Raw genomic sequence first — 17,328 nt, 5'->3', positions numbered from 1 at the left:
CACGAAGACATATGAACCCTATACTAAGAATAAGTCAGAACCAAAAGGGTGGCGGGGGTAGGGGGAGCAATGAGCATTTCTGTCTCATTTCCCTTTAGAGAAAAGAATGTGGAGTTAAATGGTGTGTAAGTCTATAGAAGCAGCGCACTGCTGTGCTGCAGGTAGGATCATCGTGTAGCTCAAGGAATATTCTGTATCCTTCAGTAGTGTGTGGACTCTTGCAGAAGTCAGGGTGCTCTTCTGGGCCCACCACGGGCAGCAGGAAGGCAGCCGCTGTCTCCGGTGGGGTCTGATTCAGGCCTTTCGCCAGGGACGAAGAATGTGCAGTTCAGTTAGGTTATCGGGCCTACGCTCCTTTGGCGTTTAATCCTTTTAGCCGTAGCCACCTCCCTCTTTTCTTTCCAGGCAGAACCCCCACAAAGCACAGCAAAATGTGAAGTATGAACTCAGTGAAACATACAGAAGAGTGATGAATTTAACTGGTTTTAGAATCAATTTCATTACCCTTTTGGCTGAAATCTATTTGTTCTTTTTCTGTTTGTTTGGGGTTTTTTGGCTTAAATTTTCCGCTGCCCTTCATTTTTCTTTTTCTTTTTTTTTTTTTTTGTATTAAGCTTGATATATGAGACAGCACAAGGCAATTATATTGTGATTGTGCTTTGTAACTCCTCTCTCCCATTGGGAAGAAGGAAATGCAAGGAGAACATGAGCAATGCATATAGCTTTGCTGACACTGGCAAGTTGGTTGGCTAGCTTTTACCTTCCTAGCCTCAGTTTACTTTCTCTCCCTTGGGACTCAGAGCAGTAGAGAGTATTTTGACCTTTATAAAGATGAAGATTAACTGTTGTCTGTTGCATGCCTATTTCACTATAGGGATGACGGTAAGTTCCAATAAAGATGGCTCAGGAATGATAGTCCGCAGCGTCATCCACGGAGGCTCGATAAGTCGTGATGGACGGATTGGTGTGGGGGACTGTATCCTGTCCATAAATGAAGAATCAACCTCTAACTTAACCAATGCACAAGCCCGGGCTATGCTAAGGAGGCATTCACTCGTTGGACCAGATATAAAGTAGGTAAAGCTAGAATATGAATTACGGTAGGAAAAGGCTAATAATTTAAAATTGTCCATAAATATCCTAAATCAGAATTTTGTTTGTTTGCTTTTACAGTGTAAATTCACCTTTAAATTACAGCTTCATATGGATAATTCATCTTCAAATTACAGCTTCATGGGTTTGAAAGATAAAATCATTTGTGTAAGAGGCTTTGTTGTTTTTAGAAAAGCCATTGTCATTAGTTATCATCATCACTACTGAAGGAATAGGATGACCGTGATTATTTAATATGGATTTGATTGGATTTTTTTTCAAAACCAGGCTGTTTGACCCAGGATTGTCATTGTTAGGGAGTTGCAGTCAGAGTTCTGCATTCACGGTATAACTCTTCTAAAGAAAGCAAGGCTTTTGGTGAGGTATTTATGTTTCTGGAACATGAACTGTCCTGGCCATTGCACAAATGATTTTATTTGATGGATATCTTTCTAATGGATTTTGCTTTTGACTGCCAGACAGAAAGTATGACACGTGATGTTAATGCAGAAAAATAATGTTTATGAAATTTTCAGTACATCTGTGAGAAACAGTAGCAACAGTCTGTTTTGTGAAGTCACTTCCAAGTTTTTATTAGTATATATAAAGGAGCTGTTGTTCTAGTACATAAATGTCTGTTCTTTTGAGTAATCATTAAAACTTCTATTTTTTAATAGAAGGCTTGAAAAATCCACTTGCTTGATGATTAAAATTTCTTCTTCTCAAGTTCTGTCAACTTACAGAATTTTAACTTTTCTTTAAAGTGACTTTTTTTCTGGCTGTTTTGGTTGTGGAGTTAATTTTGCCAACATGCACACCAGCTAGAAATTGCAGGTTCCTAAGTGTATGGACAGAATTCCAGACCCATAAATTCTGGACTTAGAGCTCAAAGAAACTATTAGCTGTTTTTCTGAAATCCATGTTAATGTAGATTGGGTCAGGTCTGCTGGTGGCATTATCAGAGCTGTCTATACTAGGAGCCTCTACTTATTTAGGAGGGTGGCCTTGAAAAGGAACAGCTCAGTTCAAGTGGCAGGTAATCATGTAGTTTCTGTCAATCAAATGGACTGCACAGCATTCCCTTCTTCCCTTCAAACTGTTCTAGTTTTGAACAAGTCTGGCTTTTGAGGGAACAGCTATGCAGGGAATCTTCACTAGGGGCAGTAGGTTTAATTGTCTACCACATAGCTGTCGTGTTTAGGATTTAATGCAAGCTTCTTTAAATGATGGGATATGCTCATATAATGAATTGCATTATTGTCAATGCTGTCACAAATATGAGTGAGCCAGTGGTGATAAAACATGAAATTGAATATTACTCTAAGCTTTCAAACTGTGTTATAGTTCCCACTGCCATTACTGAAATCAAATTGTTATGTGCGCTTGCGTGTGCGTGTATGTCTGCTTAGATATACAAATGCAACAGCAGCATTTTTCTGTAAGGAGTCTTTTATTAATGCCAAAGTTATGTAATCAAACATAGATGTGTTCATTATTTGTGCTTATCCTTTTATAGCTGCTGCATTTTACGCTATGTGAACAGAAGTTTTGTTTTGTAGTCAAAGTCTTTTTCCAGTTATGTCTGGAAGACCAAAATCTGATCTAAGACATGAATATTCAGCTGTCCTGGGAAAATGCACCACCTTTCTGAGAGATCTCACAGGAAAAGGGAAGTTGCCCTTCAAATTCTGACAAAGATTTCTGGCTTTCACTTTATATTTTTCAGTGCGTTCCTGTGATAGGGGTTCAAAATGAAGCCAGCTTCTTCATTTCAAAGAAATGAAAGACCAAATCCTTTGGTAGCTTCCAAAGCTTGCAGGAATAAGGACAAAATTTTTGGCCTACACAGTTTTATTAGAAAGCTATTCTGTCAACATAACTGAAGTTTTCTTTAATTTGTACTTTCAGGAGCAGTACAAGATCCCAGAAACATGTTATGATACAAATGTCTGGGGAAATGTCCCGTATCAGATATTTGGAGATATGGAGCACTCTTATGATTCCTGTTTGCTTCGAAGGCTAAAATATAAACCTGCTGCTGCAGAACTAACTTAGTGCACCACCATGCAGGAAGTCTCTGTGATTTAAGGGCTTGCCTTTCAAAAAAAGCAAAATTTGAGTCTCTGTGGTGTTATCCTGGGGAAACAACAGTGCACAACCACTCAAATATGGCCACCTTGATTATTGTTCCTCTTTATCCATACAGGGCTTCAGGGTTTGAACCTCAGCTGTTAAGCTGAGCTTTTTTGGGGTACCAGAGTGACCCCAAAAGGTGATTCAGGAGAAGTATTTTAATTTCAAAGCTATATATTCAGTGGCAAACATTTTCTGAGCAAACATCAAGCCATCTTTACTTGACACATAAGACTTTGTTTTATTTTATTCAAGGAAATTTGATTTTTGATAGTTCAAGAACCATCATTCTGAGTTCCAGATTTATGTATTTAATTTTTTATTTTTTTCCCCCTTTGTGTGTGGAAAACCAGATATGTGGCCTTACCAGAATGCATTCTGTTTCATTTCTCACTCCACCTTGCCAGGAGTTCTTATATTTCTGCAATAACAGCCAGGGGTTTGTGCTCAGAAGCAGCTGCTTGTAACATCTGCAAGATAATTGCTGAGCTGAATCAGAATTCACCTGCCTTAACCTAAAGTGTGGGGATGAATTCCTGATCAAGGAGTACAGTATTCATTGCAGTTCCATTTCCATGCTTGTTAATAATCACTGCTATAGACACTAATAAAGTGCAAATGCTTTCTGGGGGAGATGTAGACAGAGTGGAGGTGGAATGGGAGAAAAAAAAGAAAAGAAAAAGGAGAAAGCAAAAAAAAAAGGCAGCTCACACTTTTAACTACATAAGTACGCCTCGCACATTCAGCATGAGACATTGACATTTGTTAACACCATTTTAAAAAGATGCTGCATCATATGCTTCACATTCTAGATCTTCTCCAGCACCTGCTGATGATCAGGCCCTCTTTTATGTGTGAGTATTGGTGATTCAAAAACTCATTATGGCTCTGTGTTGCAACTTGTCTGTAAAATAATTTCATGCTTTTATGACATCCATAATGTCAGGGATATATCCAGATATAGGTACATATTCTGGGTGTGTGTTTTTGTGTGTGCATGTGCCTCTGTCTGTGTGGATATAAAAATGTGTTTGTGCGTATGTGTACGTATATGTATGCTTCTACAAATCTGTATGGCTTTAAACCTGAAGATTGGAGCATGCTTCCTGAAGCTGGAATGAAATCACCTCTATTCTAAAAAATATATATTTTTAATTTTGTCTATGTTAGCCATCCCAGATGTGCTCAGAGCACGTGTGTGTGTGTATAGGGTTCACTGCTAGAATTGGCATGAGTATGATGTACTGATATCTGGATTAATCTCAGTGTCATATTTTCTGTGGCACTTACTTACATTTTACTTCTGTCACGTATAAAAAGGTTCAAATTAGACCTTAAGTATTAATGACAGTAATTGTCCTGAACATTTTACATACTCCGTTATTTGATTTGTTGATGTTTCAAGGTTTTTTTGTGTGGCTGTTCAGTCAAGCATGTGATAAATGTTCCTCTGTACTGCATGCAGTGTTGTGTTTACAAGATGTTTTCACATGTACACCATTTGGTGTTTCCATTGTCACTGCTTTCATTGCTAGTGCTTATCTCTGTGGGGGAGGTTTTGGGTCTCTCAGAAAAGGAAACAACACTTTCTCCTTAAAGCTGAACAGCTATGAAAGAGCGGAAATGATTAAACTTTGCATGTACTTCCCTTTGAGATTGTTGAATCTTAGCTTCTCTTGCAGATAAGAAATGCAACACAGCGGTAAAGCAGTCATTTACTTGCTTCCTCTGTTTTCTCTGTTTTCCACCCTATTTCCTGGCATTTGCTTCTCTTATTCTTTCTTTCCTCCCTGTGGCATTTTAAAGCGGTTATGGGTCTGGCCCCAAGGTCTGGCTGGGGGCATGCGCTGGGCAGGGTGGTGGCAGGTATCTTCAGACCCTGCTGAGCCCTCCAAGAAATGAGCTGTGGTAGCTAAGAGATGAATTTGATAGCTGTGAGGGTTATATCCGAATACTAGAAAGGGGACAAATTCTTGGCGGATGTAAAATCCAAGGGCAAGGTAAATCCAAGGGCATTAGTACAGTCTGAGCTTGCTGCTTCTCACAGAAAGCAGTCTAACAAATGGAGGAGGAGAGACAGCCACTCAGCAAAGATGAATTTCTGCTGAACACGCATGCTCCCTAGAGCTCTAATTTTCAGCAGAGCTAGCTTTGTTTACTCATCTTCATTTCAGTAATAATGTGCAAAGGAGAGAGGGGAGGGGTTTCTAACTGACTGTCACATCAATAATATAGCTTAGCTAATAAGAGCAGCTAGGGAAACCTTTCTGGTTACTTGAACTTGGGAAATTAGCAAGCAAGGAACAGATGAACTCCTGCTTAGAACACACCTTTTCCTGCATTTGATCCATGTAATTTAGTTTTCTTTTTCTTTGATATTTTGCAATATTCAGGTAAATATTCTGGATTATATTTGTGAAATAGATGAAGCATTATTGATGTTTATTTGCAGATAAGAGCACAGACCTAAAATATATAGGATGTTCCTTTGCTTAAAATTAGGCAGTTAGATCTATAGATAAAACACTAAAATAGAAATAATGTAATTCTTAGAAGAGCTAAAATTTAATAGCTCCCAGTGATACGATCTAAACTTGAATCCATCTGTGGAAATTAGTTAGGTAATTCAGCTGGTCAGTTTTAGATGGCTGGGTTTAAAATGGCAGAGTGAACTGCTTTACTTCTCACTTTCTGCGCACTGCACAATACAGATACCTGCCTAACAGAGTTGTGGGGAGGTATTACTAAGTAACGTGTAAGGCTCTTTGAGAGCATCCTTTGAGCCATACCTTTTGAATACCCTAGCACAGTGTCAGTTATTCACCCATATAATTAATCTACAAGGTATCCCAGATGTTGGAGAGCATATGCTTTCTCTCCCCCATTAGCTGATCCCTCATGCTAATGTTGCATGGAGGTATGGGGTGAGGGGGAAGGACTGCTACTACCCTTGGACCTTGGGACCCAGCAAAATCGTTTGCCTTGTGCTCCTTGCACAAAAGAACTGGGCAAGAGTTGAAGCGTGCTGCACACTCTGCCATCAGCAGTCACTCTCTACTGTCTACATCTGGGCTGAATCTTGAGCTTTGGCGCATCTGTTTCCTGTCTAAGAGCCTGCCATTCTCCTTTCTGTGCTACAAACAATAGCTTCCAGCTACAGTTTAGCATAAAGGAGATGATGGTCCAAATGTTCCAGCCAGCAGAAACATTGCTTGCAATTCTGGTGTCTTTATTGCAGCTGCCTTTCAGGGGAAAATGTATTATTTCCTACTTATTTTTATGGGGTGAAAATTGATGAATTTGAGGGATAGGTCAACATAACTGGATGAATGATGCATTTTCTTTCACTGAAATGCAATTTTCACATTTCATGACTTTTACAATGGCAAGAATCTTATGGGTTTACTGGATGGAGCATCTGTAGCACCATTTGTCCCTGTGAGAGTTTTATGAGCATAATACAGCACTTTAAACACATACAGAATTGGAGATGGCTGACAAGCAGTTTTGGTCACTTTCAAAAACTGAAGAACTTTTCAAAGATTATTTCTAAAATCATCATTTCTGTTCTTTCCCCTCTTGGTCCTTTCCATTTCATGGTTTAGGCTTGATAGAGTAGATGTGTTGTGCTGTTGTGTGTTCTTTGGTTCTGGCATGCCAGAAAGATAGATAAAAATCAGTGACCTTATGTTGAGTGTTCCTTACTGTATGTTACCTTTTGAGCATTTCAGAATGAAAGCACTTTGAATACATGACACTGTTGTGTTTGGAAAAAGGCTAAGGCAGAAGAGGGAATAGATTTCAAGGGAGAGAAAAAAACAGGTGATAGTATGTAGGGACTGTGCAGCCTTAATAGCCATCTACTGCACTTTTCAAGATATGGTGTCTATGAAGGGAGGTAGGGAACATGCTTGGGCATGGATGAAGAAGACAAATAAGGTACTCCCTATGATAATCTGGATAGAGTGTTTTGGATAGAGACCGTTAGTTGTATAAAAGTTTATTTGCTCTGCTTTCTGCCACTTGCTGTATTTAGCAGAAAACCAATGGGAGAAGAAATTGTTGGCTGTTTCAGAGAGTGATGAACAGGAGAAGGGCTCCAGTAAGCGAACAGCCTCTAAGCTGATCATCAGTGGCTTCCACATCCTTGTGAAGTAGTCAAGATGTAATTTTTTGCCCTGCCTGTTCTGTGGGGAAATGTGCTCATATTTTTTTCAGTGATGTGAAGGATGGGAGGGCATCCTGTTTATTGAGTTTTTTTCTCCTTCAGCCTTACTTCTTAGCAGACTTGGAACTGTTAGCTAAGCTGCTTATCAAACAAGTGAAGGTTTTTGACATGACAAATGTTGGTTTAAGTAGGGCTATCTCTTTTATCTAAAGGTCCTCAATTTGATCATGATGTCCTTTTGCTGCTAAAGGGAAGTTTTTTAAGAAAGATTCCTTGTGCCTTATTCTTTTTTCTTCTCTCTGTCCTCCTGTGCCATTTCTCTTTCTGGTGTTCAACTATGATCAGGTTATACCAGGGCTTCAGGAGTCTGCATGTCATTTGGCCAATGAAATGCAACTGTCTGGCTGTCCCAAGCTGGCTGGAAGTGCACAATGATGTAGTAGGAAGGATCTGAGCACAAGCAGAGGATTGCTCCCTGCAGCTTAGGTGATGTGCAGTAATATGTTTGTATGTCCAAACCCATGGAGTATTTTTCACCAAAACCTAAAACGTGTTCAAAATTTTCCTTGAAACCACAAAACCTTCTGCAGACTGACTTCCATAAGCATTTTCAGCCAGCATGTAGAATGTACACCTCCCAGATCCTTCAGTGTTTGTGCACGAGGCTGTTTTGAATGTGCCTTTCAGCAGGACTGTCTCAACTATGCTTCATCACTGTCCAAGCACCATTTACTTAAAGTGCAGTAGCGAACCCTAAATTGTGTGCTGTTCAGCTACCTAATTTGGTCATAGATGCTTATTTGTGTCAAAGTCACATAGGTTGTATATAATTTCATATTCCCAAGATACCAGCATGGTGGCTTTTGAAGTCAGTGGCTGTATGAAGTAGTCTTTAGTGGCTTCCATATACCCATTCCGCACACCCACCAATGGCAGGACCAGCACTTCTGATGTTACTTTAATCATGTTCTATTTTTTGCAGTATTACATATGTGGCAGCAGAAAATTTAGGAGAGTACCGAGCCAGCTTAGGACAACAGACAGAGGGAGCTGTGCCACTTGATCTTTTTCCTTCACACACTGTCAGGTGAGTCAAAAGCTTCCATTATCTTCTGACAGGTCTCTCTGGTTTAACTTTTTCCATATACTGATACACTTTGCATTGTTCTGCTCAGGGAAATAAGTTTTGGGTTAGAATATTTGAAAGATGGATGATCTTCTTCAGACCAGCAGCCATCGCAATAAAAAGTTGTTGAGAAATCATTTTTTGCTTTGGCTACCAAATTCCATGGGTGTTTGATGTATGTATTACAGAATCACAGAATCACAGAAACGCAGAGGTTGGAAGGGACCTCTGGAGATCATCTAGTCCAACCCCCCTGCTCAAGCAGGGTCACCTAGAGCACATTGCACAGGATTGCATCCAGGCGCATTTTGAATATCTCCAGAGAAGGAGACTCCACAACCTCTCTGGGCAACCTGTTCCAGTGCTCTGTCACCCTCACAGTGAAAAAGTTTTTCCTCATGTTCAGATGGAAGTGTCTGTGTTTCAGTTTGTGCCCGTTGCCTCGCGTCCTGTCGCTCGGCACCACTGAAAAGAGGCTGGTCCCATCCTCTTGACACCCTCCCTTCAGATACTTGTACACGTTGATAAGATCTCCTCTCAGCCTTCTCTTCTCCAGGCTAAACAGGCCAAGCTCTCTCAGCCTTTCCTCATAAGAGAGATGCTGCAGTCCCCTAATCATCTTTGTAGCCCTTCGCTGGACTTGCTCCAGTAGTGCCACATCCCTCTTGTACCGGGGAGCCCAGAACTGGACGCAGTACTCCAGATGTGGCCTCAGCAGGGCTGAGTAGAGGGGGAGGATCACCTCCCTCGACCTGCTGGCAACACTCTTCCTGATGCAACCCAGGATACCATTGGCCTTCTTGGCCACAAGGGCACATTGCTGCCTCATGCTTAACTTGGTGTCCACCAGCACTCCCAGGTCCTTCTCAGCAGAGCTGCTGTCCAGCAGGTCAGCCCCCAGCCTGTCCTGGTGCCTGGGGTTATTCCTCCCTAGGTGCAGGACCCTGCACTTGCCTTTGTTGAACTTCATGAGGTTCCTCTCCGCCCACCTCTCCAGCCTGTCCAGGTCTCTCTGAATGGCAGCACAGCCCTCTGGTGTATCAGCCACTCCTCCCAGTTTTGTATCGTCAGCAAACTGGCTGAGGGTGCGCTCTGTCCCTTCATCCAGGTCCTTGATGAAGAAGCTGAACAAGACTGGACCCAGGACTGACCCCTGGGGGACACCGCTAGCTACAGGCCTCCAACTAGACTCTGCGCCGCTGATCACAACCCTCTGAGCTCTGCCATTCAGCCAGTTCTCAATCCACCTCACTGTCCACTCATCTAACCCACACTTCCTGAGCTTTTCTATGAGCATGTTATGGGAGACAGTGTCGAAAGCCTTGCTGAAGTCAAGGTAGACAACATCCACTGTTCTCCCCTCGTCTACCCAGCCAGTCATTCCATCATAGAAGGCTATCAGATTGGTTAGGCATGATTTCCCCTTGGTGAAGCCATGCTGACTACTCCTGATCACCTTCTTGTCCTCCACATGCTTGGAGATGGCCTCCAGAATGAGCTGCACCATCACCTTTCCAGGGATGGAGGTGAGGCTGACTGGCCTGTAGTTTCCTGGGTCCTCCTTCTTGCCATTTTGGAAGACGGGTGACATTGGCTTTCTTTCAGTCCTCAGGCACCTCTCCTGTTCTCCATGACCTTTCAAAGATGATGGAGAGTGGCTTAGCAATAACGTCCACCAGCTCCCTCAGCACTCGTGGGTGTATCCCATCAGGGCCCATGGATTTGTGGGTGTCAAGTTTGCTTAAATGATCTCTAACCCACTCCTCCTCGACCAAGGGAAAGTCTTCCTTTCTCCAGACCTTCCCCCTGGTCTCCAGGGTCTGGGGTTCCTGAGGGCTGGCCTGAGCAGTAAAGACTGAAGCAAAGAAGGCATTCAGTAACTCTGCCTTCTCTGCATCCTTCGTCACCAGGACACCCACCCCATTCAGCAAAGGGCCCACATTTTCCCTAGTCTTCCTCTTGCTACTGATGTATTTGAAGAAGCCCTTCTTGCTGTCCTTGACAGTATTAAGGAAATTGTGTGCTGTTTCTTCATAAAGTTCTCCTAAATTCTATTTTGATAGACTTTATTTCTTTTACTTGCTCAGATAAATGTTCTATCAAAAATGCAGACTGTGTGCAGGTATTCTTCATTAATTTCTGATAGGCTTTTTTTTTTTTTTAAAGAGCTATCTCAAAACAGTAGGAAGAAAATACTGATATGATATCATAATATGAAAAGATATAGAGCAATAGAAATATTTATTTCCATCAAAAAGGAAGACAGACCATGGAAATTTCATAAGAGTGAAGGTATCTGATCTATGTGTGACCACGCATACTCAGTGCTTGCAATGTTAGAATTTAGCATTGGTCATCTCTTCAGAATGTATCTGCAAAGAATGAACTGTGCTGTCCTTTTCCTTTGGTTTCAAAATTTCATTACAAGTATAAGGCAAGATACTCAAAATGACTAATAATTTTGTTTTTTTCCAGTTTTGTGATCTGGTCTTTGGGCACTTTAAAGAGACTTGATTTTTAGAGAATGCACATGGTGGTTTCTGATAAGCAGTCTTTCTAAATATCTGAAATAAATCCCCAAAAGCACTAACTGTTTCTGAGGACTGCTGTTGTTATTCCTTCCATTTTGGATACAGTAAGCAAAATGTAGTCTCTTTTTATTCTTTAGGTGTCACTTGATAAAAACTTAATTTCAGAGACAAGTGGAAGGGGAATTCCCAAATACAACATGTATTCTAGCAGTCTGCTTATAAGGAAAGCTACTGAGTGACTACTGACTCCTGATGGTTTGCAGTTGCACCATAAAAGTTTTTTTAAAGTTTTCTTGCAGCATAAGGGGAACACTAAGGGGTAAATATGGGTCTAATGCATTTTAAATGCTTAAAATTACTTTCAAACTGGGTTTCAGCTTCATTGGGTAAAAAAAAAAACCTCTTTTAGTAATATGTATTTTTGTGTCTTCTGGAAGATTATAGGGTTCTTTTATTTGTGTCATAACTGCAATTTACAGGTATTATACAAATTCTAACACTGGCAGCATGGTCCAATACATGAAATTTTGTTGTGAAATCTACTGATGTTATTGGTGTTTTAAAAATGGATTGCATGTTCCTGTTTATTAGCAGGGAAATTCCAGAACTTCCAGAACGCGAAGAGGGGGAGGGAGAAGAAAGTGAACTTCAAAATGCAGCTTTCAGTAACTGGAACCAGCCCAGAAAGTAAGTGTGGATCCAGTTCTACAGTGAGTGTGTAAAATCTCATCTCCAGAAATTCAAAAAATTGTGAAACCATTAATATATTTCAAGAGGAATAAGAAAACAAAAGAAATAGTGTACTTATATGTATCGTACATTGCAAGAGTAATTCAGTGCTGATTTTTATTGTCATTGGGCTAAATCTCTGCAATTTAACAGTTGGTGGATTGCCTTGGTAATTTATCTTTATGGACTACATCTATGGGATCCCATAGGAAGAGATGAAGAGAAGGATTCAAAGTTTTAATTAGAAGCCAAAATAAAATGAAGGACAGTAGACACAATTATAGACCCAGTAAATAACTCCCACTGAAAGACAAAAAACTTTGCAGGAAGAGTTATTCGTGAATGGCTTTTTTACAAAAATGTGCAGATAGGTGGGTCTTCAGAAGGTGGAGCAGAGAGGACATTATTATAATCACAATAGATTTTCACTTATTCTTGTCTTTGTTTTTGTCACGGCAGGGTTGAACTTTGGAGAGAGCCTAGCAAGTCACTGGGGATCAGCATCGTTGGTGGACGAGGGATGGGGAGCCGCCTGAGTAACGGGGAAGTGATGAGGGGGATCTTTATCAAACACATCCTGGAGGACAGCCCAGCGGGCAAAAATGGCACGCTGAAAACTGGAGACCGAATTGTGGAGGTACTGGACTGCTTCCTTTTGCTCAGGACACCTGTTGCAGCTCGGGAGTCACCGAGATGGATGCTCGGTCCTGAGGTGACAGCTGTGTAGCTGCTCCAGCTGGCAGCACTTGAGCCATACAGTGTTTTATAAACACCGTGGTACCATCTGCTGATATTTGCATGCAGACAGCTTTAAGTTGAATATATGTTCTGTAGTATAGGTGGCTGTCTGTGTCCTCAGGGTCTACACAGCCTGTGGCTCTACCTGTCTCTTTTAAAGCCAGAATGTTCAGGAAAAAGCTTGGTTTGGTGAAGCTAAAACGTTCAACAGTGCATACTGAATAACAACAAAAATGGACAGAGATTGAGAAATCATGCAAAGAAATGCCAAGCTTATCTCCCTGTTAAATCTTACTCTAGTCCCATCATTCTTGCACGCCTTGTGCAAGAATTAAGGAATTATCCTTTCTTTTTTATGCTGACTTGAGAATATCTGGATTTGATAGGGAGGTGTTGCAAGGAAGTTGAGAGCATATATCCATGCCTGAGGACAGGGAAACCAGTGGTGTCGCGGGAAGAAATTTGTCCAGATTTCTCATCTCCTGTTCAGCCAGTTCTGTGCTTTTAGGGCCATTTTGGCTTCCTTGTTCAAAGAAATTGAAAATGAGCATGCTAAAAGGTATGTAACCTTCCCAAGATGGTTCTCAGTAAGTCAGACATTACTTCATCTCCAGCGTCAGGCTGCTAGGAACTGCGCTCCTCTTCTCCTTCCTGGACGTTGTTAGCTGACTCTACCAGTGCGAATGTAATGAGCCAGATGGTGGAGACTGTGACTCTTCCTCTGAGAGAGAGTGAGCCTGCTTTACGCTATGACATTCAAACTGGTGGTATACAGCTGCTCTTGATACAAGATCCAAATATAAGACCTTGAAATAATGCATAAATATAAGCAGCACTTTCTAGGGCAGGACAGAAGAGCTTCCAGTGTATAACAAATTTGGAGATGGAATTTTGCTCAATGGGCACAAAGTTAAAAAAAAAAAACTCATTATAACTGAATTTCTGGATTTTTATGAATGCAGTGATTGTCTCTGTTAATGGTGCTTGCAGAAATGGAAGTGGGTGAGAAAAATTAATACTGCCTGAGTGTTTCTGAATGGATGGTTTCTGTTTCTCAAGTTGTGACATACCTAGGCTTTCCTCTCTACTAGTGCACATGTATTTCAGACAGAGGAGGTCACAGAACTGTAACATTACTCTTCATTTCCTAGGTTTAGAATATTCTCTTTCAGATCATTTTCTTTCTCTCCTTGTTTTACATTGGATGGTTAAGTCTAAGATAGAATTATACAGTTAAAGAGGCAGAGGTGATCCTTATTATATAACTTCTTGTGCAAGAATTGCCACTAACAAATAACCTGTGTTAGCTTCTAGCTTTTATTGTGGTCACTGTGAGAATGCTTTACTGATGCTAACCTCACCATAACATGGTTCTTACCTGGATAGCAAGCAAAAGTATTTTACACACAAATACATAGGAAGGCACAAAGAGAATCAACCAATGAAAAATTTCTTAGCCATCCTTTGTAAATGCTTTCTTTAGGAAGAGAGAAAGCTTTTCAGCTCTAAAAAATTAACTTCTGGGGAAAGTGTCTAACAGCTAAAATTAGTCTTATGTTGTTTATTAAAAAAAAAGGAAAAAAAGAAAAAATACTGTGTACTGACATAATACCCCATAATGAAAGATCCTCCAGCACTTAAAAGTTTCAGTTTATTAAATCTTATAAAGTGCTGGGGAGGTAGGTTACTTGAAGCAGTGTTTGGCAAATGCTCTCACTGTGTTCATATAATTGTATCTCTTGTATCACACTGCCTGTGGGAAAACATGTGGAGCTTGAACCAAGAAGGTTGAATAACCTGTTTTTAAAACCGTTGAGAATATTTAAAACCTGAAATATGTGGTTTTGGGCAGGGAGTCATCCCAGTTCCTGTAGGAATTAAAGGGGACAGTTTGACGTCCTTTCAGCACTCTTGGAAATCTCAACCTGTACGTGCGGACTTTGCTCCACTTCAGGCCAAGTCATGTCAGAAACCTCTCTACTGAGCACAGTGGTTTGGGCTTAGGTTTCCATAGAAGTTCCCAGACCAAAAACCCAAAGCTGATTTGTGATACTGTTAGCTTCTTGTGATGATAAGATGAGGCCTTCCAATTACAGGTGGATGGAATTGACCTCAGAGATGCCAGCCATGAACAAGCTGTGGAAGCCATACGGAAGGCAGGCAATCCTGTAGTCTTTATGGTACAAAGCATTATAAGCAGACCAAGGGTAAGCATAAAGAATATGAAAAGAGACATAATATGTAGCAATAGATGAAATAAGTGTTCAAGGTGGTGATGTTTGGGAATGGATATTTAATCCTGAAACTTCCATCTCAGCTATTCTAGGAACAAAGATTTAATTTAAGTATTATTTCCATTTAGAATGAAATCCATTTTGAATTGGAATTACCCTCCAGCACGCCGTCCTCAAACTATTTCGAAAAGCGTCAAGAATGATAATTTGTTGGGGGGCAGAGTAGGAGTCTAACTAAAATTGACTCTTAGTGATTGACAGCATGTCTGAGGAGCGCATGCAGAAATACACCTGTTAAAATATTCATTGGACATTAATGAAAGGACCTAAAAGTACACAGAAGTTTTCTGTCGCTAAGCTGCATGGACATTGCAGACACAAGCTAATGGGCTTTGATAGAGTTGCTTGCATCACTTGAAACTAAACTTCCTCATTGTAGAGTCTATGTAAGCTGCATGTTTATTTACTAGTTGTCTCATAACTCTTGTTCCCCAGCCAGAGTCTCTATATAGCCCTTCTTCAGCTTCTGCTCCCTGTGGGCAGAAACCTACTAACCCATTTTACCGTCAGTCATATCAGGTAAAGTTGCATGAAAAAAATCTGTTGAATGTTGGTTTTTGATACTTGAGACATTGAAATGGCTTTTGCATTTGCTGTGATGTGAACAAAATTGCCATTGCTGAATAATCAGGTCACCATTTGGGATATGAAAGATGCCATCGCTTTATCACAACTTGCTTTTCTTACTTAGAGAATGCTCCTTTGCTATTTTTAATTGCATTTTGTTCTCTCTTTCTTCCACTTATTAAGCTTGTTGGTTGTTTCTTGATTGTTTATTAACAAACTTTTGTTTCTCTGTAAGCAGAAACATTGCAAACGCTCTTACTGTACACATGCTTTGTGTTGTGATCTTTGTAAACAGCATCATTTTTATTGTCTTCATTTTCCGAAACTTGCATCTGTACTTTATAATAAGATCTTCAAGAGAATTTCCTGCCGTCATTCATGTGCAGTCACCCAGACAGCTGGCTGTCTGCAAACAGTAGCTGTATTTAATATGGTACTGCAGTGTGTTTAGTAAGACAGTCATTTTCAAGTGACATGTTGCTAATGAGTCAGATTCTTTCTTTCTTTCTTTCTTTCTTTTCTTTTCCTCTCTTTTCTTTTCTCTCTCTTTTTTTTTTTTCCCCTCCGTTCAGGTTGCTGTAGGTATAGTGGGCCTAAGCATACAGCAGAATGGCCCTGATAATGCAAACAGACTGTGTTGCTGTGAGAAGCTAGTTCAGGAGTTTTGCTTGCAAGCAGTTATCTGTCAAATCTGTGTTTCATATGATACTGCTCTGTTTATTTCTAACAGAATTAATCTATCACTGGGGTTATGGTCTCAGACAATCTGTAGGACTATAGCATTATGATTTGCAAAATACTTGCTTGCTTCTGGTACCTGAATATCCTGAACACATTTGTGAAAAATGCACACAACAGTTAAAAGAAAATTAAAAGTTAAGAAAAAAACCCTTTATTTTGTTTTTTGTTTTGCAGAGATCAGTAAAAAAAACCACTTTATTTTAGTCTTTGTTTTGCTTGTCCTAGGTTGTGCAAGAAAACATGCTTCATGCATGTACTATAGAAAACATACATGTGTTGGCAGACTGAAGTGCTCCATAGATTATAATGTTAAGCAGTCGAAATTAATACAAAGTAGTTGCATAGGTAGAAATTTGAGCTATCAGTTGTTTCTTACGTGCTATGCCATCATGTCAAAACATAAAAGAAAAGATTTTGAACTACTGTGGTTGATCTGTTTTCTGTTCTACTAGGACTTCACTGTTTATATGCAAAATGTTTGTGATGCTTTTTTTATTTGCATAACATTTCATCAAGTTATGATTTAAAATTTTATGCAGATGATAAATGTGATGGTTAAAGTGTAAGAGGATCATTTTACTCGTAAATTACTTTTCCTAAGACTGTCTTTATAAAAGACAATGTCAAATGTGAATTGCGTGTCTAAGTAGAAAATCCTGTTGTATTGTAGGGAAAACTTTGCCTGTTGACTTTGAGTGGCTTGCCAGTGAAGAAATCTTGTTCATGCACAGCTTTACTTCCTCAGTACTGAAGATACTCTAGAAACAAGACGTTGTTTTATCAAATTACATTAGTTTTTGTTTTGCAAAACGAAACCTGAGAAAAAATATTTAGAATGCATCTTCTGTTTTAGGAACAAAAAAAAAAAAAAGCTTTAAGAAAATTTTTAAACAGGAACATATATCTGGATTAAGTTGCCATGATCTAAATTTATTAGTTGATGTAGCAAGCCTTTTACGTTCCTTTCTACTTATTATGCTTCTTATTTTCCAGCAGCATTAAGAGACATTACAGCAAAGAGACATTCAGGCAATAACCAGAAGGACACACCCTTTACAGAAATTATTTTCAAGTCTTCATCTGACAGCCTTTCCAACTTACTATGCAATATCAGAGTTGTTCCCTCTTTCTTTCAAGTAAACAAGTTTGTTCAAAAGAAATCTGATCTCAAAACAGAGTGCATTACAAGAAGTGCATAAGGAATATGAA

The 17,328-nt window shown here is 40.0% G+C and overlaps 1 protein-coding gene across 1 annotated transcript in view; it reads left to right on the top strand.

The window, feature by feature from the left end:
- MPDZ (multiple PDZ domain crumbs cell polarity complex component) overlaps positions 1-17,328 on the top strand; it is a 93,439-nt gene that overhangs the window by 48,098 nt on the left and 28,013 nt on the right. The window contains exons 21-27 of the mRNA XM_067315718.1: positions 875-1,073; positions 4,038-4,079; positions 8,376-8,480; positions 11,645-11,737; positions 12,239-12,416; positions 14,614-14,724; positions 15,247-15,330. Of these exons, the coding sequence (XP_067171819.1) occupies positions 875-1,073; positions 4,038-4,079; positions 8,376-8,480; positions 11,645-11,737; positions 12,239-12,416; positions 14,614-14,724; positions 15,247-15,330 (812 nt within the window). The remainder of the gene's footprint in view (positions 1-874; positions 1,074-4,037; positions 4,080-8,375; positions 8,481-11,644; positions 11,738-12,238; positions 12,417-14,613; positions 14,725-15,246; positions 15,331-17,328) is intronic.

The sequence above is a fragment of the Apteryx mantelli genome, chromosome Z, assembly GCF_036417845.1.
Source record: "Apteryx mantelli isolate bAptMan1 chromosome Z, bAptMan1.hap1, whole genome shotgun sequence".
Taxonomy (NCBI): domain Eukaryota; kingdom Metazoa; phylum Chordata; class Aves; order Apterygiformes; family Apterygidae; genus Apteryx; species Apteryx mantelli.
The sequence above is the reverse complement of the archived record's forward strand: the minus strand, read 5'-3'. Positions and strand labels throughout refer to the sequence as shown.